The following is a 22417-nucleotide window of genomic DNA, read 5'->3' as shown; positions in this document are numbered from 1 at the left end:
TTTTCTAGGATTTATATAAATGGAATCATACTCTTTCATTGTACTCCTTTCTTGTTGGGCTTCTATTATTGAGATTCACCCATATTGAAACATGTATCAGTAGTTTATGCCTTTTTATTGATGAGCTGTGTTCCATTGTATGGCTGTATTAGTTTATCCATTCACTTGTTAATGGACATTTGAGTTATTTCTAGTTTTTGGCTGTTTCATATAAAGCTGTTATGAACATTTGTGTACAAGTCTTTGTATGGACATATGCTTTCATTTCTCTTGGTTAAATATCTAGGAATGGAATGGCTCAATCAAGCGATAGGCTTATATTTAACTTGTTAAGAAACTGTGAAACCATCTCACATTACCACCAGCAGTGTATTAAAGTTCTAGTTCCTCCACATTGTCACCAACATATCAATCTTTTTAATTTTAGCCCATCTAAGATTAGCCATTGTGGTGTCTCATTTTGGTTTGAATTTGCATTTCCCTGATGGCTAACAGTGTTGAGTATTTTTTTTCATGTGCTTATTTGAAGTGTTTCTTCAAATCTTTTGCCAATTTTTGATTGTGTTTGTTTTGTTATTGCATTTTGATACTTTTAAAAATAGATTCTGAATACAAGTCTTTTATCATATATATGCTTTGCCCATATTTTCTCCTGGCCTGTCACTTGTTTTTCCATTCCCTTTATAGTGTTCTTCAAAGAGCACAAATTTTGATGAAGTCCAGTTTATCAGTTATGCTGTTAGTGTCATATCAAAGAAATCTTTGCCTAATTCAAGGTCACAGAGATTTTCTCTTATGCTTCTAGTTTTATATTTTAAGGTTTTCATTTAGATCTATGATTCATTTTGTGATTTTTTTAATTGAAGTACAGTTGACTTAAAGTATTAGTTTCAGGTGTACGACATAATGATTCAATATTTTTATAGGTTATACTACATTTAACGTTATAAAATATTAACTATGTTCCCTGTGCTGTGCATTACATCCTTGTATCTTATTTACTTTAAACCTAGTAGTTCGTACCTCTTAACCCCCTTCCCCTATTATGCCCTTCTCCCCTATAATTCATTTTAAATTATATCGTAGTGCATATGAAGTGGTATCTCATTGTAGTTTTCATTTGCATTTCCCTATTGGTTTATGATGTTGACCATATTTTCACATGCTTATCAGCTTAATCTTTAGAAAAATGTCTATTCATACTTTTTGTTCATTGGGTTATTTATTTTTTTAATATTGAGTTGTAAGAGTTCTTTATATGTTCTAGATGCATCGTATATATTCTAGATGCATCTTATATTCTAGATATATATATTTATATATTTCTATTATATTTCCTAGTAGATATATGGTTTACAAATATTTTCTCCCATCCTTTTCACTTTCTTGATGATACCCTTTACAGCACAAAAGTTTTTAATTTTAATGAAATCTAATTTATATATTTGGTCTTCGGTATTTTGGTGTCATAGATCTAAGAAACCATTGCCTAATCCAGGGTCACGAAGATTTACATTTATGTTTTGTTTATAAGTGTATAGCTTTATAGTTTTAACTCTTACACTTAGATCTTTGACCCATTTTGAGTTAACTTTTGACTATAGGGTGAGGTAGAGATTCAGTTTCATTCTTTTGCTTGTGAGTATCCAGGTATCCTAGCACCGTTTATTGAAAAGACTGTTCTTTTCCCATTAAGTTACCTTGCCACCCTTGTTGAAAATCACTTGACTTAATGTGAAGGTTTATTTCTGGATCCTAAATTCTATCCCATTGATCCATATGTCTAGTCTTATGCTAACTCCATGCTATCTTGATTACTGTAGCTTTGAAGTAAGTTTTGAAATGGGAAAGTTGAGTCCTCCAATTTTGTTCTTCTTTCTCAGTACTGTTTTGGCTGTTCTGGGTTCCTTGAATTTCCATGAGTTTAGGATAAGCTTGTCAATTTCTGTAAAGCTGGGAATCTGAAGAGGATTGTGTTGAATCTGTAAATCAGTTTTGAGAGTATTGCCATCTTAATAATATCAAGTCTTCCAGTCAGTGAGCATCGGTACCTTTCCACTTATTTAAATCTTTAATTTCTTTTAACAGTGTATTGTAGTTTTCAGAATACAAGTCTTGTACTTCTTTTTTTTTTTTAGTTGAAGTATAGTGGATTTACAGTGTTGTGCTAATTTCTGCTGTACAGCAAAGTGACTCAGTTATACAAACATATACATTCTTTTTTTATATTCTTTTCCATTATGGTTTATCCCAGGAGATTGGATATAGTTCCCTGTGCTATTCAATAGGACCTTGTTGTTTATCCATTCTACATGTAATAGTTTGCATCTACTAACCTCAAACTCTCAGTTCATCCCTCTCCCTCCCCCCTCTCCCGTGGCAACCACAAGTCTGTTCTCTATGTCTGTGAGTCTCTTTCTGTTTTGTAGATAGGTTCAGTTGTGCCGTGTTTTAGATTCCACATATAAGTGATATCATATGGTATTTGTCTCTTTCTGACTTCACTTAGTATGATAATCTCTAGTTGCATTCATGTTGCTGCAAGTGACATTATTTCATTCTATTTTATGGCTGAGTAGTAGTATTCCATTGTATATATGTACCACATCTACTTTATCCATTCATCTGTCGATAGACATTGAGGTTGTTTCCATGTCTTGGCTATTGTGAATAGTGCTGCTATGAACATAGGGGTGCATGTATCTTTTTGAATTGTAGTTTTATCTGGCTGTATGCTCAGGAGTGCGATTGCTGGGTCATATGGTAATTCTGTTTTTAGTTTTCTGAGGAACCTCCATACTGTTTTCCACAGTGGCTGCACCAACTTATATTCCCACCAACAGTGTAGGAGAGTTCCCTTTTCTCCACACCCTCTCCAACATTTGTTATTTGTAGACTTTTTAAAGATGGCCATTCTGACTGGTGTGAGGTGTTTGTTTTTGTTTTTATTTCTATTGCCTTGGGAGACTGACTTAAGAAAACATTGGTACGATTTATGTCAGAATGTTTTGCCCATGCTCTCTTCTAGGAGTTTTATGGTGTCATGTCTTATGTTTAAGTCTTTAAGCCATTTTGAGTTTATTTTTGTGCATGGTATGAGGGTGTGTTTTAACTTCATTGGTTTACATGCAGCTGTCCAACTTTCCTAGTACCACTTGCTGAAGAGACTTTTTCCCATTTTATGTTCTTGCCACCTTTGTTGAAGATTAATTGACTGTAGGTGTGTGGGTTTATTTCTGGACTCTCTTTTCTGTTCCATTGCTCCATATGTTGTGTTTTTGTACGAATACCACACTGTTTTGATTATTGTAGCTTTGCAGTATTGTCTGAAGTCTGGGAGAGTTATGCCTTCTGCTTTGTTTTTTTCCTCAGGATTGCTTTGGCAATTCTGGGTCTTTTATGGTTCCATATAAATTTTTGAGCATGGGAAATTTTCTTTTATGGTTCCATATAAATTTTTGAGCATGGGAAGTTTTTCCATTTCTTTGAATCATCTTTAATTTCTTTTATTAATGTTTTATACTTCTCAGAGTTTAAGTCTTTCACCTCCTTGGTCAGGTTTATTCCTAGGTATTTTATTTTTTTTGGTGTGATTTTAAAAGTTTTTTTTTTTTTTTTTTACATTCCCTTTCTGGTATCTCATTGTTAGTGTAAAGAAATGCAACCGATTTCTGAATGTTAATCTTGTATCCTGGTACTTTGCTGAATTCATTTATTAGATATAGTAGTTTTTTGTGTGGAGTCCTTATGGATTTCTATATATAGTATCATGTTATCTGCATATAGTGACAATTTTACCTCTTCCCTTCCAATTTGGATACCTTTTACAGTAAGTCCCCTACATACGAACCTTCAAGTTGTGAGCTTCCAAAGATTCGAGTGTGCGTTCACATGTCTAATCACGTAAGTTAGTTCTGTTTGAGGAGAACTAACTTAGTTTTAGAGGCAGAGGACCTGGACGTAGAACAGTACACAAAGGTTGCAGCAGCCATTCAGAATACAATCCAGTGCTACCGTGTCTTCTATGACAAGAAAAAAAGAGCTACTACCCAGATATCACTGGATCATATTTCCAAGAGGTTAGATAGAATTGAATCCAGCAAGGAACTAGAACCTGTGCCACCAACGTCAGGCATGAGTGAAATTGCAGCTTGCCCTCCATCTCCTATTGCTGATGATCCTTCAACTCTACCATCTCCCACCTCCTCTCCCTCCTCCAGTCAGTAACTCTTCTTGCCTGTTCACTCGATACCAACCCCTATATGCCCACTGTTGTACTACTGTACTTTTCCAGGTACTGTACTGTAAGATTAAAAATGTTTTATTTTTTGTGTTTGTTATGTATTATTTGTGTGAAAAGTATTATAAACCTATTACAGTACAGTACTATATAGATGATTGTGTTAGTTGGGTACCTAGGCTAACTTTGTTGGACTTACGAACAAGTTGGACTTACGAGCATGCTCTCGTAATGGAACTCATTCGTATGTAGTGGACTTACTGTATTTCCTTTTCTTGTCTGATTGCTGTGGCTAGGCCTTCCAATACTATGTTGAATAGAAGTGGTGAGAGTGGGCATCCTTGTCTTGTTCCAGATTTTAGTGGGAAGACTTTCGGCATTTCAACATTGAGTATTATATTGGTTGTGCGTTTGTCATAAACGGCTTTTATTATGTGGAGATAGGTTCCCTCTGTACCCGCTTTGGTAAGAGATTTATTGTGAATTGATGTTGAATTTTGTCAAATGCTTTTTCTGCATCTGTTGAGATGATTGTGTGGTTTTTGACTTTTCTTTTGTAATGTGGTGTATTACATTGATTGATTTGCGTGTGTTGACCCATTCTTGTGAACTTGGGATGAATCCCACTTGGTGGTGGTGTATGATCTTTTTTATGTGTTGTTGGATTCAGTTTGCTAATATTTTGTTGAGAATTTTTACATCTATATTTGTCAAAGATATTGGCTTGTAACTTTCTTTTTTGGTGGTATCTTTGTCTGGTTTTGAAATCAGGGTGATGGTGACTTCATAGAATGTCTTTGGGAGTGTTCCCTCCTCTTCAGTCTTGTGGAAGAGTTTGAGAAGGATTGATATATGTTCTTTGTATGTTTGGTGGAATTCGCCTGTGAAGCCATCTGTTCCTGGAGTTTTGTTTGTAGGGAGTTTTTTTAATTACTATTACAGATTCTATTTCACTGCTAGTGATTGGACTGTTCAAATTATCTATTTCTTCTTGATTCAGTTTTGGTGGGCTGTATGTTTCTAGAAAGTTGTCTGTTTCTTGTAGGCTATCAAATTTGTTGGCATATACTTGTTCATAGTATTTTCTTATGGCTTTTTGTATTTCTGTGGTGTTGGTTGAGATTTCTCCTTTTTCATTTCTTATTTTGTTTATTTGGGTTCTCCCTCTTTTCTTCTTGGTGGTCCTGGCCAGAGGTTTGTCAATTTTGTTTATCCTTTCAAAGAACCAGCTCTTTGTTTTAGTGATACTTTCTTTTTTTTTTAAATCTCTATTTTATTTATTTCCTCCCTGATCTTTATTATTTCCTTCCTTCTGCTGACTTCAGCTTTCATTTGTTCTTCTTTTTCTAATTCTTTTAGGTGGTAGGTTAGGTTGTTTACTTGAGATTTTTCTTGTTTTTTGAGGAAGGCCTGTATCACTGTCAACTTCCCTCTAAGAACTGCTTTTCCTGCATCCCATAGAGTTTGTATGGTATTTTTTATGGTATTCTCAAGGTATTTTTTAATTTCCTTTCTGATTTCCTTGTTGACCCATTGGTTTTTTAGTAGCATGTTGCTTAGTCTCCATGTAATCATTTTTTTCTCATTTCTTTTCCTGTGGTTGATTTCTAGTTTCATGCTGTTGTGGTCAGAGAGGATGCTTGAAATAATTTCTGTACTCTTAAATTCGTTGAGGTTAGTTTTGTGCCCTAGTATGTGGTCAGTCCTAGAGAATGTTCCATGTGCACTTGGAAAAAATGTGTTGTTTTTTTTTTCAGATATAATGTCCTGAAAATATCAATTAAGTCTAACTGTTCTGTTGTATCATTTAGGGTCTGTGTTGCCTTACTGATTTTCTGTTTAGAAGATCTGTCCATTGATGTGAGTGGGGTGTTAAAGTCTCCTAATATTATTGTATTCCCATCAGTTTCTCCCTTTATGTCTGTTAGTGTTTGTTTTATGTATTTGGATGCTCTTATATTAGGTGCATATATGTTGACCAGCGTAAAATCATCTTCTTGTATTGATCCTTTTATCATTATATAGTTTCTTTCTTTATCTTTCTTTATGGCCTTTGTTTTGAAGTATTTTGTCTGATATGAGTATTGTAACTGTCGCTTTCTTGTCATTTCTGTTTGCATGAAATATCTTTTTCCATCCTCTCACTTTCAGTCTGTGTGTCCTTTTCCCTAAGGTGGGTCTCTTGTAGGCAGCAGCATATTGTAGGCTCTTGTTTTTTTACCCAGTTTGCCACTCTGTCTTTTGATTGGAGCATTCAGTCCATTGACATTTAAGGTAATTATTGATACATATATATTTATTGCCATTTTAAACCTTGTTTTCCAGTTGATTCTATGTTTTTTCTTTGTTCCTTTTTCTTTTTGTGGTTTGATGATTTCCTTTTATTTTATGCTTGTGTTCTTTTTGGTTTTTGTGAATCTGTTGTATGTTTTTGATTTGTGGTTGCCCTGTTTTTCAAGTGTGTTAACCCCTTCCTATATCTGCTTGCTTTAGATTGATAGTCATATAGGTTCTCTTGCTTTAGATTGATAGTCATATAGGTTCTAACACATTCTAAAAAAAAGAATCTACATTTTCTTACTCTCCTTGCCCACATTTTATGATTTTGATGTCCTCTTCTACATCTTCATGTTTATCCTTTTGCTGTTCCTTGTGTTTATCATCACTTTCACAAATCGGTTTTTTCTTTTTCTTTTTTTTTTTCTTTTTGCTCTGTATACCGGCTAATTTAAGTGATTTACTTTCCAGTTATGATTTCCTCCTTCCTGTATCTTCCTACTTCTTTTCTGTTTAGAGAAGACCTTTCAATATTTCTTTTAGGATAGGTTTAGTATTGCTGTATTCTTTTAGTTTTTGCTTATTTGAGAAATTGTTTATTTCTACTTTATTCTAAATGATGACCTTGCTGGGTAGAGTATTCTAGGTTGCAGATTTTTCTCTTTCAAGACTTTGAATGTATTTTGCCACTCCCTTCTGGCTGCACCGTTTCTTTAGAGAAATTAGCTGATAGCCTTATGGGGGTTTCCTTGTAATTAACTCTGTTTTTCTCTTGCTGCCTTTAGAATCCTCTTTTTATCTTTAACTTTTGCCATTTTTATTATAATATGTCTTGGTGTAGGTCTGTTCGGGTTCACCTTGTTTGGGACCCTCTGTGCTTCCTGTATCTGCATATCTGTTTCCTTCTTTAGGTTTGGGAAGTTTTCAGCCATAATTTCTTCAAATACATTTTCAATTCCCTTTTTTCTTTGTTTTCTTTCTGGAATCCCTACTATGTGTAGATTGGCACACTTTATATTATTCCACAGGTCTCTTATATTACTTTCATGTTTTTTTTTCATTTGGCTTTCTGTCTGTTGTTTTGATTGGGGTATTTCCATTATTCTATCTTCCAGATCACATATTCTTTCTTCTGCATTATTCATTCTGCTATTTGTTGCCTTTAGCTCAACTTTTATCTCAGCAAATGAATTTTCCAATTTTTCTTGGCTCTTCCTTATAGTTTCTAGTTCCTTTTTACAGTAATCTTCATTTCTGTTGATACCCTTTCTTAATTTCTTCAGTATTTTCATTACCTCCTTTTTATTTTTATTTTACTTATTTTTTTTGCGGTACGCGGGCCTCTCACTGTTGTGGCCTCTCCCGTTGCGGAGCACAGGCTTGGACACGCAGGCTCAGCGGCCATGGCTCACGGGCCCAGCCGCTCCGCGGCATGTGGGATCTTCACGGACCGGGGCACAAACCCGTGTCACCTGCATCGGCAGGCGGACTCTCAACCACTGCGCCACCAGGGAAGTCCCGATCTTTGTACTTCTTTTTTTTAAATTATTCCTAAGCACTTTTATTCTTTTTGGTGTAAATAAATTGTTCTCATAATTTTATTTTCAGATTATTCATTGCTGGTATATAGAAATGCAGTTGATTTTTGTGTATTGATCTTGTATCCTGAGTTCCTAATTTCTTAGGATTTTCTTTATGCAGGATCACATCATCTGCAAATAGAGATAGTCCTCTTTTTTTTCAATTCAGATGTCTTTTATTTTGTTTTCTTGCCTAATTGCCCTGATTAGAACATCTTTCAATACAATGTTTAATAGAAGTGATGAGAGCAGACATCCTTTTCTTATTCCTGATCTTAGGGGGAAAGCATGCAGTCTTTCACCATTAAATATGAAATTAGCTGTGGGTTTTTTATATATGCCCTTTATCAGGTTGAGGAAGTTGCCTTTTATTCCTCGTTTGTTGGGTGGTTTTATCAGGAAGTGGTGCTGGATTTTGTGAAATGTTTTTTCTGTGTCTATTGATAAAATCATATGGGTTTTGTCCTTTATTCTATTGATGTGGTGTATTGCATTAATTGATTTTCAGATGGTAAATTCACCTTGCATTTTTGGGATAAATTACACTTGGTCATGGTGTTTTGTGTTGATAGATTTAGTGTGCTAACGTTTTGTTGAGGATTTTTGTGTCTATATTCATAAGGAATATTGGTCTGTAGTTTTCTTTTGATATCTTTATCTGATTTTAGTAGCACAGCAATACTGGCCTTATAGAATGAGTTGGGAGGTATTCCCTCTGTTTTTTGGAAGAGTTTGTGAAGCATTGGTATTCTTATTAATTCTTGGTTGAATTCACTGGTAAAACCGTTTGATTCTGGACTTTTCTTTATGGGTAGTTTTTGATTACTAATTGAGTCTCATTATAAGTCTATTCATATTTACTATTTCTCCTTGAGTCAGTTACAGTAGTTTGTGTCTTTCTAGGAATTTGTCCATTTCATTCAGTTATATTTGAAAGCAATTTAAATAATAACAGAAATCTTGGGGAATTCCCTGGCGGTCCAGTGATTAGGACTCAGCACTTTAACTGCCGTGGCCCGGGTTCAGTCCTGGTCTGGGAACTAACATCCCACAAGCTGCGCAGTGTCGCCAAATAAAAAGAAAGACATCTTGTAATTATCCATGTAGTTAACATTTCTGGTTTCTTCATTGCTTTGTGTAGATCCATATTTCCATCTGCTAACATTTTCCTTCTGCCTAAAGGACTTGTAGTGAAGGTCTGATGGTGATGAATTCTTTTAGCTTTTTAATGTCTAAAAAAAAGTTTTTTGTCTTTGTTCTTGAATACTTTTTCTGAATGTAGAATTCTAGGTAGACGTATTTTTCCTTTCAGTTCTTTAAAGACATTGCTCCATTCTCTTTGTTTTTTGTTTTTGTATGATGTGTTTTTTTCCTTTGGCCACTTTTAAGATTTTCTGTTTATCGTAGGATTTGTGCAGTTTGATTATCATGAACTTTGCTTTAGTTTTCTTTGTGGCTTTTGTATTTGGTATTCGTTGAGCTTCTTGGATCTATGTGTTGATAGTTCATCAAATTTGGAAAATTTTCAGCCTTATTTCTTTAAATATTTCCCCTAGCCCCCTCCCCCTTGTTTGGAGACTCTAATTACATATATATTAGGCTGCTTGAAGTTGTCACGCAGCTTACCAGGTGCTCTATTCATGTTTTTCATTATTTTTTCCTTCTACATTTTGAATAATTTCTGTTGCTATGTGTTCAATTCATTAATATTTTGTTCTGAAATACCTGCTGTTAATCCCATTCAGTATATTTTTCATCTCAGAAATTGATGTTTTCATCTCCTTAGTTCAATTTGTATCTTTTTTTTAATGTTGTCTGTGTGTCTCCCTATTTTTTTGAACATGATTATCTTTTTAAATACAGTTATAATTTTTAATGTCCTTTTCTGTGAATTCCAGCATCTCTGTCACTTCTAGGTCAGTTTCAATCATTAATTTTTTCATTATGGGTTGTGTTTTTCTTTTTCTTTGTATGCCTGATCATTTTTGTTTGGAGGGCAAACATTTTGAATTTTATTTTACTGGATGCTGGATATTTTTATATTCCTATAAATATTTGTGAGGCTTGTTGTACAGTTATATGGAAACAATTTGATCCTTTCAGGCCTTGCTTTTAAGGTTTGTTGGCAGGATCAGGCCCGTATTTAGTCTAGAGCTAATTATTTCCCACTACTGAGGCAAGACCTTTTTGAGTACTCTACCCAATGCCCCATGAATTTTGAGATTTTCCAGTTTGTCTGGTGGGAACAGTCACTATTCTTGGCCCTGTTTGAATGCTGGGTTCTGTGTCTTCTAATTTTTTGTGTGCTTCTGTCCTTAGCCTCAGTTAGTTTCTTCATATGCCTGCCCTTATTAGTGCTTTGCTGTACACCCAAAGGGTGTCCTCTTGAGATCTCTGGAGTTCTCTCCCTGTCCAGCTCTCTCCTCTGGTACTATATCCTTTGAACCTAGCTGCCTTGGTCTCCTCAGACTGTCAGCTCCACCTCATCAACTCAGGGAGTTACCTGGGCTCTACTTAGGAGGGGACTCCCTGTGCTATGGCTTGGAAACTACGGCAGAAAGCTGTGCAATCACTTGTTTTTTGTTCCTCCAAGGATCAGTGTGCTGTATTACCTAATGTTCAGTATCTTGAAAATCATTGTTTCATATACTGGTTTTTTTTTAATTGATTTTGTTTGTTTTTAGTTGTTTCCAGTGTGAGAGTGAATCTGGTCCATGTTACTTGATCTTGGCTATAAGAGGAAGTCTCTTTAGTCTGTTTTAGAGTGTAAAATTGGTGGCTCCTAACGTTTCTTTCTACTCTGAGCTCTTTGATTTTGTTTTACATATCTTTGACAGCACAGTTTCCCATTTCCACAGTATCCCATTCTCTCCTCAGAACACTTAACTATCTGCTGTTGGTGCTTGGAAGGTTGCTTGGTATTAACTCTGGGTTGTGAATGAACCTGGTTTATCATACAGACAGACTACATAGAATGATGGCAGTCAAGGTGTAACAGGCAGAAAATGGGTGTGTTCTCTAATACTATTCTTAACATATTTAGAGTTGTCATAATCTAGTTTTTTAGGATGTTGTTAAAGAGTTTCCTTCAGGGAACATAAAGGCAAATATGACTTTAATTGGAATCTTTTATGTTTAACAACCACAGAGCTGTGCAACTAACATTTATATTCTAAAATAATTACAGGGACTTCCCTGGAGGTCCAGTGGTTAAAACTTCACCTTCCAGTGCAGGGGGTGCGGGTTTGATCCCTGGTCGGGAAGCTAAGATCCCACATGCCTCATGGCCAAAAAACATAAAACAAAAGCAATATTGTAACAAATCCAATAAAGAGTTTAAAAATGGTCCACATCAAAAAAATCTTTAAAGTAATTACAGCGACTTTTCTTTCATTTCAGTGGATAATATTTAACCGTAAGATATTCAGCTGTAAGATAAGCATGTAAGATATCTCAGACCTGTATTTTGCTTAAAGGAGGGAGAAAGAAGACCTTGGCTTTAATGTTGCCACTTAATAGTTATATAACCTTATTTAAATCTTTTCATTTCTGAACCTATTTTTCCTATACAAAAGAAGATACTAGCAACACTATTCTGAAAGGATGACATGGGAAATGTATAAAAATACCTTATAAATCAGTATTTTTCAAGATTTTTGGATCACAACCCACTTATAAATACATTTTATGTGGCTAGCTCATGCATATGTGTGTGTGTGTATTTGCAACACAGAATTTACTACTATATGTGATATGCACCAGTATTTCCTGTTCTAGTTCACTGAAAAGTAAACCTTTGGTAGTGACCCATTAATGGGTGATATCTCACAGTTTAAAATACATTGTCTATATAAAGAAAAAAAACATGAGGTACCATATTAATATAAGGTTGACATACTTAGCTTATATGCTGTTAGTTCTGTTATCAAGTTCAAATATAGTATAGTTAAATATATATAACTTTATTAACTTATTCAAGGTTATGTTCTCATATTTTTAGTTTTAATCTTTCTTTTCCCTATAAACGGGCTAGTAATAACTTATAGTTTAGAGATACCTCTGAGTTTTAACTTTTAAACAATGAAGTTTAAGTGGTTTCTTATGCTAAGAATTACAGTTCTGAGACATGTTAAAGTCCTAGAACTAATACTGGCTTTGTTTTTTACTTAGTTTTCTTGATACGGTACCAATATTTTTTTCCTATTTTTTCCTATATCACTTAAAATAAATAAGATTTATAAGCAGTAAAACAGATGCCATCATAGTAAAACTTGTGAATTAAAATTTTAAGGATACTTGGTTATCTTTTGGTTAATTAAAATAATAAATGGCTAAGGGTAGTTAAGTCCATTGTTTGTGATCCACTAGCCAAAAGAAGTTTGAATCTATCCTACATTTTGTATAAATATGTGCCACAAAGAACACACGTTGCAGCATTTTTCACAGAAGGCATCCAGGCTTTCCTAATCACCAAGAAACTGACGAGGGCTGATGTTCTCTAGTGACCTTCTTCCATAGGTTCTGCTGCACTGGTAGAAACCAATTCTGTTAAAAGCAGGCTTAGTATCACATATTCTTCTTGACAAACCCTTCATTAGAATAGAAGTTCTCTCTGCAGTGGAGGCCTTCCCTGCTTCCTGTCTCCTAGGTTTAACCTTCTCTATTTCTAGAATTAAGAATCCTTAGTTTAGAAAGAAACATGGAAGAACTCACATAGCTGGTTGTGGTATGAGGGATAGCATGTAATTTTGTAAATTTATAAACGGTTCTTGGATTTTGTTTCCCTATAGATAAATATGTTCCTGTTTTTCTTTATATAGACTCCAAACTTTCCAGAGCTGTAGGAAATCTGTTGCTGTGTAATACACTGGAAAGAATTATGTGATCTAATGCTCAAATAATCTACTGGAGGACTTTGGTTGTAAAACTGTTTCTTAATGTGTTTTCCAGATGTCTGTGACCTTTTGAAATGGCTTTTCCTCCCAACTTAATTTTAAGGCTCTTAGATTGACTGAGTTGAGCTATAGAAATTAATGAAGTAGAATGCTTGAATTGAATAAACTGGAAGAAAATATCTCTCTCTAGAAAGCCATTATCAACATAACAAAAACATTTTATAGAAACTCAGCTCCCAAATGGTGATATGTTATAGGTGGGAAATGGCGAGTTAATTGAAATATTATGTCAATAAAGAGTTATACATGATGTAATTTTCAAATAGTTAGGGACCAATAGAATCTATCTATTGTAACACAAACTATGCTAAACGTAAGTTTAATGTTTCTTTGATTCATTCAGGTTATGGATGTGTAGACATTATGGTTGAAAATATTACATGTGATATTTTAGTGTTTCATAAGGTATTTTTCTTAGTACTTTCTCCCAGCATTTACTGAATATTCTATATTGTATTAGTGCCTCTCCTGGTGCTCTGCCTATGGTAGTCACATAGCTAAGTTTACTGAAGCTGTCAACAGTGTGATATACTTAAAGAAACAAAATTCTGATTGATTCTGATCTGTTTCTTTCAGAAAAATCACCATCCGTGTCATGGATTTTATCTGATTGTGTAGATCAGATTTCCTTATTCTGGATATCATGGTAACAATATAGGAAATATGCATTATTTCTGCAAGTAGAATTCACTGCTGAAGGAAGAAATTTTTTAAGCTACAGCCAAATTCATTTTGTTACCTTTTATGGAAATCCTGATTTTGTTTTTACTTTTTTATAACCTTTTGCAAAAGGTATGAACAAGCAAAGAGCACATCTCATTAGGCAAGTCCACATTAATAAGAATGCCTAGAAGAGGATTGATTCTTCAGACCCGGACCCACTGGCTACTGTTGGGTCTCGCTTTACTCTGCAGTTTAATATTATTTTTGTACCTTCTGGAATGTGCCCCCCAGACTGATGGAAATGCATCTCTTCCCGGTATCGTTGGGGAAAATTATGGTAAAGAGTATTATCAAGCCCTCCTACAGGAGCAGGAAGAACATTATCAAACCAGAGCAACCAGTCTGAAACGCCAGATTGCCCAATTAAAACAAGAATTGCAAGAAATGAGTGAGAAGATGAGATCACTGCAAGAGAGAAAGAATGTAGGGGCTAATGGCATAGGCTATCAAGGCAACAAAGAGCAAGCACCTAGTGATCTTTTAGAGTTTCTTCATTCACAAATTGACAAAGCTGAAGTTAGCATAGGAGCCAAACTACCTAGTGAGTATGGAGTCATTCCCTTTGAAAGTTTTACCTTAATGAAAGTATTCCAGTTAGAAATGGGTCTCACTCGCCATCCTGAGGAAAAACCAGTTAGAAAAGATAAGCGAGATGAATTGGTAGAAGTTATTGAAGCTGGCTTGGAGGTCATTAATAATCCTGATGAAGACGATGAACAGGAAGATGAGGATGGTCCCCTTGGAGAAAAACTGGTATTTAATGAAAATGACTTCATAGAAGGTAATGTGAAAACAGTGTCGGTCCATAGTTACGTTAGTATGACAAAATTCTGTTATTGTATGCTGGTAATATGTCAGTCATTATCCACAGTATTAAAACATTTAAATTTTTACCCACTAAATTCCACCAAGAATTTGAAGTGGCTTTTTTAGAAAAAGTTATAATGTGATCATGATAAAATAGAAAATAAGGACCAGGGAAATAGAATAAATCTAAGTTTATATAGCAAAATACTCCCCAAGTTGAAGGGCTCTTAGGATTGTATATGTATTTGCACGTATATGTATTTGCATTCATGTCTTAACTGGTCTTGACGTTTGTTTTTTATATTTTTTAAAATATATGAACTAAGGCTCAAGATTTGAAAACCATTTGCTAAAGGAAAGAAAAAGAACCTGATTTAGATTATTGATTGTTCTATATTTTGAGTGGAGGAGAAACACATGTCAGAACATCAAGAGGCATACATAGTTTTGAAAAGCATATTTGGCATTTGGAAAAGTAAAGAAATAAACCTATTTTCCTAATACAGGCTGCAGAAAGGGCATAGGATTTTTATATGTCAAAATGGGACGTGACTCAAAAGTTGAGGAACACTTGTATAAATTTAAGAAATTTGTTGATTAATATAAACAGGAATAATTATAAATCCCAACCCATCTCCATCTTAATACCCCCTGCTAGATATTTAATTGTAGACTTAAAACCATTTTGGATACAAATACGTCTTGAAAGTTCTCTTTGCTCGATTCTGTAAACAGTATACCACGTGTAGTTTTTTTTTTTTTGACCCTAAATCATCATGGGTATCACTTGCTGTAATATAATATAATACCTTGAGCCTTTGGAGGCCATCAGGGAGGGCCTTGTGCTTTTCTGTGGCATTTTAGCTGTCTTCTCCCTATAGCCACCTCTTTTCCCCTGTCACTTCCTGCAATTTTTGATGGGTTGTTTCTTTCAAAACGCTTGTAATTTTTCTGAAAGCTCAGCTTTTTGTCTTTTCACTGTGTATGTTTGTAGCTTATGGCAGAATTGAAAGCTGCAGAGGAAATAATATAACTAAGATATGTAAAATGTCTTCATGTCTGCCTAAAAAGGAAGGAACCTATGCCAGTTTTATATTCCGCAGCTTCTGCTTTTCTTATAACTCTCCTCGGATTCTGTCACTTACAGGATTTTTCTCTGCATGGAACACATTTTGTCCCTTGCTTTTCCTCCACTGTGCTGCTTCCCTCATCGAAAAAATAATTACTGACAATGATTTAGTAACTCCTGTTTCTCTACCAGACTTCAGCTTCGATGTCACTTCTTCTTCGAGGTGATCTCCAACCTGCAAGTTTAAGACAGCAGTACTTCTTCTACCCTGCGTCCCATCTCACAGCACTTGTCATAGTATATGGCATTTCCCACTTCCTGATTTGTAGTTCCTGATACACTGTAAGCCTCAGGAGGAGTGGGACCAGTCAATCTGGTTTACCATTTTATTTCCAGATATTGACTGACTCACACATCTATAGGTCTAACCTCTCCCCTGAGTGTCACACTTAAAAACCAGATTGCCCAATAGACTTCCATACTTTATTCCCAAAGGTGTCTCATATCACCATGTTTAAATTTATACTGATTTTTCTTTGTCTGACTTCATTCTATCCAGAGTCTTGTGTGTTTGCATGTGTATATCACTATATTGTTATTTCTTTATTTTTCTGTCTTCCTCACTAGACTGACCCTTCCAAAAAACTGGGACCATGTAGCCTTCTTTATACCATCAGTGCCTGACACAAATGCACTCAATTCATTTTTGTTAAGCTGAACCAAGTAATAGATGATTTGACTGTCAGGTCTAGAATTTAATATTGCTAGAAGTAATTTCTTTATTTTCATCATTTGGTTTCTGTGTTGATAGGCTCTGCTATTAAAGTCATATATGAAAAGGAATCATTGTCATTTGGAGCATATTTTATGGGTTGAATAATATAGCAGAGTGGTGAACATTTTTTTAACCTCTCCTTTTAAAGAAACAGTTGTTGTTGACTATACTATGGGGATAACATTTTCACAAATATATAAAAACCCTGCAAGTTTGGTATCACACTTTTGATCTTTGAGTAAAATCAATAGTCATATTGAACTTGTAAACTTTGACATGGAGACATCTTTGTTCCTAACTCTTTCCTTTAGGTTATTATCGCACTGAGAGAGATAAGGGCACACTGTATGAACTCTTTTTTAAGAAAGCAGACCTTACGGAATATAGACACGTGACTCTCTTCCGCCCTTTTGGACCTCTCATGAAAGTGAAGAGCGAGATGATTGACATTACTAGATCAATTATTAATATCATTGTGCCGCTTGCTGAAAGAACTGAAGCATTTGCACAGTTTATGCAGAACTTCAGGTAACTCCCGGGGCTTAGTGATTTGACTGAGCGCTCCTAAAAAAAAAAAGCACATTTCATGCCATTTTATTTAATTTACCTTCACTGAGTATGATTACTTAGAATTACAGAACAATTTTTTTGGCTTTAGGGAACTTTATGTTTTGATATTCCCTTTTTTCTTAAGGCATGTATAGTATATTGTGTTACTGACAACTTGAACTGTGAAGTAAATTGAGGGTGACAACTATTAGAAACTAAATTTGATTACCTTTATAATTGTGTTTGAATTCATTTTAGGACAAGTTGAATTTTTAAAAATAAAGTTATTGATGTGTAACTTACATACAATAAAATCGACATATTCCAAGGATAGAGGTTTCATGACTTTTGACAAATGTATACACCCATGTAACTGCCTCTCCAGTTAAGATATAGAGCATTACTATCTCCCCAGAAAATTCCCTGAGAACAATTTGAATTTCAAAATTGAAAGAAATTTTAGAAATACAAATATTCAAGTAAACGTGGGAGAATGTTTTTCCGTCTTGGGAAGCAGAGACTGTAGCAGTTTTTAAAAGAATTTTTTTCTTTTTCTTAATCATTAAATTTGGATATTTTTAAATGCTGAAGTGTTAAAAAGTTAACAACTACATATTAGGGTAACGATTTGAGGAAAGTTTTACTTTTTTGTTTTAATTGAACAATTGTCATGTTTTTAATACTTTAATATGATAGTTTTAATTCTTTGTAGTCCCAATCTTTGTTCTCATTGAAGTTGTTGGATGTAAAAGTTAACACAGTTCTGTTGCAGAATATCTAGAAGTCACGCTTCCAAATGAGTTTTACGTTTTTGAAATTGCTCGCTTGAGATCTGATTTCCTAAAGCATTTTTTAATTGCCTTTTTTGGAATTACCTTCAGATGCTACATTATTCTTTACAGTTACTAATCTCAATCATGACAAATATTTACTCCTTGATGATAAGTATAATTTCTCTAATTAGCCAATCTGAAGACAAAGTAACTCTTGACCCCAAACTTGAGTTATTTATTTATTTGGTTTTGAACTGATTGAACTTATTTCCTTGAGTAGCTTATAATTTGCTTCTGAAGGCAATACCAAAGCAAAAGTTCCAAAAATGTTTTGAAATATGGCAAAATTCAGCAATATTGCCAGTTTTATATTTACTTAAAGCTTTGTGTGATTTCATTCTAAATGAGTAATGCTTCATTTGTTTTCTTGTTAAAGCTTCATGTGATTGCTTTCTGAATGAGTAGTGCCTTATATATTTTCCTGAATGAACTTTATTTTTCAATTCTGTTAGGGATGTATGTATTCATCAGGACAAGAGAATTCATCTCACAGTGGTGTATTTTGGTAAAGAAGGACTATCTAAAGTCAAGTCTATCCTAGAATCTGTCACAAGGTTGGTGAGCCATGTCCACATTGAAGTCCTTTATATATAATAATAGAAGAATGAGAATTTCAGATACTTAATGGATAATTTTGAATAGCTGCCATTAAAAGTTGGCTGAGCATGTGAGTGGTGGTGCTAGTAAGTTCCTCATTTCACCCCTGAGTTCACTCTAAATGACTCATCTTCCCTTAACCTCTTAGACAGTGTGGCATGATTAGGGTGCTCTCACTCTGCGGCCCACTCACCTTGTATATATTTGCCTCCATTTATTCTTCCATTTCCTTCGTTTTGAACTCTTTCCCTTTTTCTAAATCTAATCCCTTCACTTGGATATCATCTCCTGAGCTTGTCTCTCTTGCTTGCCACTTTTCTTTCCTTCCATTTTCCTAAGTTCCTTCTCACCCTGCAAATGATGCTTAGGTCTCCCCTATCCTTAAGAGACCCCCGCCTGACTCTAGAGTACCCAGTAACTGCTATTAGGTTTCTGTCCTTTCACATCTGAACCTCACAAAACAGTAGCTATCTAACCAAGCAACTCATATAGTACCTGGCACACAGTAGGTGCTCAGAGGTTTGAATGAATGAATTAGTAATTCCTTAATACTCCATTATTAATTCTGTAGCTTCTCAGCCTTTTCATCTCTAAGTTATGGGCCTAGAGTTATGACCTAACTGCCAAATTCAGCCTTTTCTCTGTCATCCTCTTTGCTTTCTTACATTTGATACCTAACCAGTACTTCCTTCTTGAACCTCTCCTCTGATGTTTGTAAAATGTAAATATTTTGTAAATGTAGATATGTTATAATGTAAGATATAGGTTGATTGACTTTTCTGACCACATCAACTCTGTATCCTTTACTTGCTTCTTTACCTTTCTGCTAGTTGTGGCCATTCCCTAAGAGTCCAGCTTTGGCCGGCCATTCTTCTCGAATCGTTCAACTAACATTCATTGAGTCCCACCGACTATGTTCCAGGTACACTGCTCGGGAGTCTAACTGGGGTGGTTGGGATAGGACTGGGCACAGAGGAGGGAGTTGCAGTCCCTACCCCAAAGGGACTCTCACAGCATTGGAGTAGGAAAAACAAACACTGTCTCCTCCTCCGCCTTCACTGGCTCCTCCTCCTGATGGCCCTCTTTCAGTTCAGACGAAGGTTCTCATGATTCCCTGGGCTTGATGTCTGAGGGCCAGCGTCTTTCACTCATTCTCTACCTCTGATTAATCGGTTTCTGCTCACCGCACAGGACCTCTGTTCTGTCCTTTCCTTGCTGCTGCCACCGCTCTAACCCACGCTCCCCTCCCTCCATTTCTTCCCTTTGTCTCTTCCCTCCTTACCATTTTCAGATCACCTACTAAGTACCAGTGACTCACGTTGGTATTACTGAAGTTGTCCCTGCATTAATCAAGACTCCTCTGTGGCAAATGATGGAAACTTATCTTGAATTTGGTTGAGGAAAATGGGAGCTTTTATGAAGAATCTTGGATAACTCCCAGAATTAAAGGGATTATTATAACCAAATTAATGAGAAGAAAACCAAAACAGCTTTGGTATCTTAGGGACTGGGACCAGAGACTTGAATACCATCAGAATTCTCTTGTCTTCTTGTCTGTTTTTCTCTGCATGTTGACTTCATTCTCCTGTTGCAGATTGGCTTCTTCCACATGTGAGGTATATGGCTGTTGGCGGCTCTGGGCTCACATCTTCTCAGCTTTGCCATCAGAGAGGAAAGAGCTTTCTCCCAGATCCAGTTGAGAGAATCCCAGGGAAGGACTTTTGCCCACTCTTGAGCCAGTCACTATGGCCAGGTGGGGTGGGGGTATTTTGATTAGCCCAGCTTGAGTCTGGTCCTTGCCCCTAGGAAATTACTGCGGTTGGGGTATTCTGTGATTAGTTCCTCCACTTGGTGCTGGGAGTGTGAGGTGGTGATCAGCAGCTTCCCCAAAAGAAGGGAGAGATTTACAACCTATAAAGGGGGCGGGGGAGGCATGGGCACTCAGAGTACTTGGAGTCCACTCCATGCACTGTTTGAGTCTTTGCTTCAGTCTCTCCATTTCCCATTCTATACTATTTTAAGAGTAATCTTTTAAAAATGTTCCTTTTTTGATCCAGCAGTTCCCTAGTGCAGCAGTTCTCCAACTTTAACATCAGTAACCTGGAGTGACTTGTCCCAGGAGAGACGCAGATGCTCAGCTCCTCCCCTAGTATCTGATTCAGGGGCCTGGGGTGGGGCCTGAGAATATGTATTTCTGACCTGTTCCCGGGGAATTCTGATGCTGTGGGTGCATGGACTTGGCTGTGATAAACCACTGCCCTGGTGGAAAGACCCTGACTCCTCCTTGACTTTAGAACACTGACCAAGTTCTTCAACTTCTCATGGAAGGTACTCCTTAGTCTGACCCTTTTCTGGTCTTCTCTCATTGTTCCATTTTAGAATCCCTGTGTTCCAGTTTGACTTGTCTGATTCCTGTTCTTTAAAAAGCTTTCTACTTTCTTATCTCCTTGCCTTTGAGAATAATTAATTGGAATGACCTTTACACTCACCACTGAATTCAGGATTTTAACTAAGGCATAACTTAAATTCTGTTTCTAACGTCTTCTCTAACTACTTCAGACAAAAGCAATCTTTTTTCCTCAGAACTGCTGTTCATTCATTCATTCAGAAAGTATTTATTGAACTCCTACCCTTTGAGGGGCGTTGTAATGAACAAAACAAAATCCCTGCTCTCATGGAGCTTACATTCTAGTGGGAGACACTCAAACAAACATGTCTGGTGGTACTGAGGAAAACAAAGCTGGGCAAGGGAATAGAGATTAAAGAAAAGGGAGATCAGGGCTACTTCACATGTAGCATGAGGGGATCCCTCTGATAAGGGGACATTTGAGCAAAGATCTGAAGAACTAGAGAGAAGAGCACTCTTTGTATGTATCATTCATGTGGATTGCATTATTTATTACCAAATATTATGCTGTTTTTCCATGTGTATATTTCTTACCTCCCTAATAGGTTTTTAAGATCCTGAAGAGTAGTGGCCCCTCAACACTTATTAACTTCACATCACTAGCATGTTGCCTCAAATGTGGGCATTTAGTTGACTGACTGTCCCTGATGATGATCATACACATGAAACTGATCATTGTCTTTCCTTATATGAATGTAGACCCAACATAATAAATACCTGAAGGTAAAATATATTTTGTAAGTTGCGTTAAGAGAGTCAGCTTTAAGTGGGGCTTACCGTTCGTTGTATGTGCTTTCCTCATAGTGAGTCTAATTTTCACAATTACACCTTGGTCTCATTGAATGAAGAATTTAATCGTGGACGAGGACTAAATGTGGGTGCCCGAGCTTGGGACAAGGGAGAGGTCTTGATGTTTTTCTGCGATGTTGATATATATTTCTCAGCCGAATTCCTTAACAGCTGCCGGTTAAATGCTGAGCCAGGTGGGTAAAATGTTAGTAGGTGGGTTGAGTGTAGAATTTAGAACAATGTCAGCACATCCCATATTTTGAATCAAGTTAATTATGTTTTTTAAAGGTTATATTTGGTGTAATTTAGCTGGAATATTAAGTAGAAAAGTGAAAATTTGCCCCTCTGAAGAAGTTCATACCCCTTGTTCTGTTATGGCCAGATTCCATTGTATACATTTGGATTCAAATAAACAAATGCAAAGAAATAAATCTTGAAATTGACAAGGAGGAAGTAGCACCCATCAAAAAAGAGCAAAGTGATAGTGTGATGTGTGAGATTCAGAAGCACTCTACCTCAGGCAGGTGGTGCCAACACAAATGCAGGCATGCAGTCACGCAGAGGTCTAGATACAGATGGTGCTTGGTCTTCGGACTGTGCATTTTGGGATGATTACTATACTTTGTTTTATGTTGTACATATTTTTTGAAAATGTTAAGAGCAAATGACATTTTTATATATCAAATATTATTTTAAATGTGAAAAGGAAGTTTTCTATATTAAAAAAATCTCATAGTAAATGTTTTTTTATATAGAACTACTCATATCGTACAAATTATTATCTTCTTATTAATCAATTTGGTTAGGGATGGTTGT

The 22417-nt window shown here is 35.8% G+C and overlaps 1 protein-coding gene across 9 annotated transcripts in view; it reads left to right on the top strand.

Moving 5' to 3' along the window:
* CSGALNACT2 (chondroitin sulfate N-acetylgalactosaminyltransferase 2) overlaps window positions 1-22417 on the top strand; it is a 49208-nt gene that overhangs the window by 6479 nt on the left and 20312 nt on the right. Inside the window, exons 2-6 of one of the 9 annotated variants that reach the window (XR_009559360.1) lie at window positions 13629-14556; window positions 16738-16954; window positions 18261-18362; window positions 20000-20158; window positions 20466-20730. Coding sequence is in view for 7 of the 9 variants with exons in the window: in XM_030843941.2 (XP_030699801.2) it covers window positions 13896-14556; window positions 16738-16954; window positions 18261-18362; window positions 21617-21795 (1159 nt within the window). In the remaining 2 variants the exon portion in view is untranslated. Of the gene's footprint in view, window positions 1-13628; window positions 14557-16737; window positions 16955-18260; window positions 18363-19235; window positions 19328-19999; window positions 20734-21616; window positions 21796-22417 lie in introns of those variants that run through there. The other 8 variants (XR_009559361.1, XM_060286450.1, XM_060286449.1 and 5 more) reach the window with 8 other exon arrangements.

Source organism: Globicephala melas, chromosome 16 (assembly GCF_963455315.2).
Source record: "Globicephala melas chromosome 16, mGloMel1.2, whole genome shotgun sequence".
Taxonomy (NCBI): Eukaryota; Metazoa; Chordata; class Mammalia; order Artiodactyla; family Delphinidae; genus Globicephala; species Globicephala melas.
This window is presented reverse-complemented; position numbering and strand designations above follow the sequence as displayed.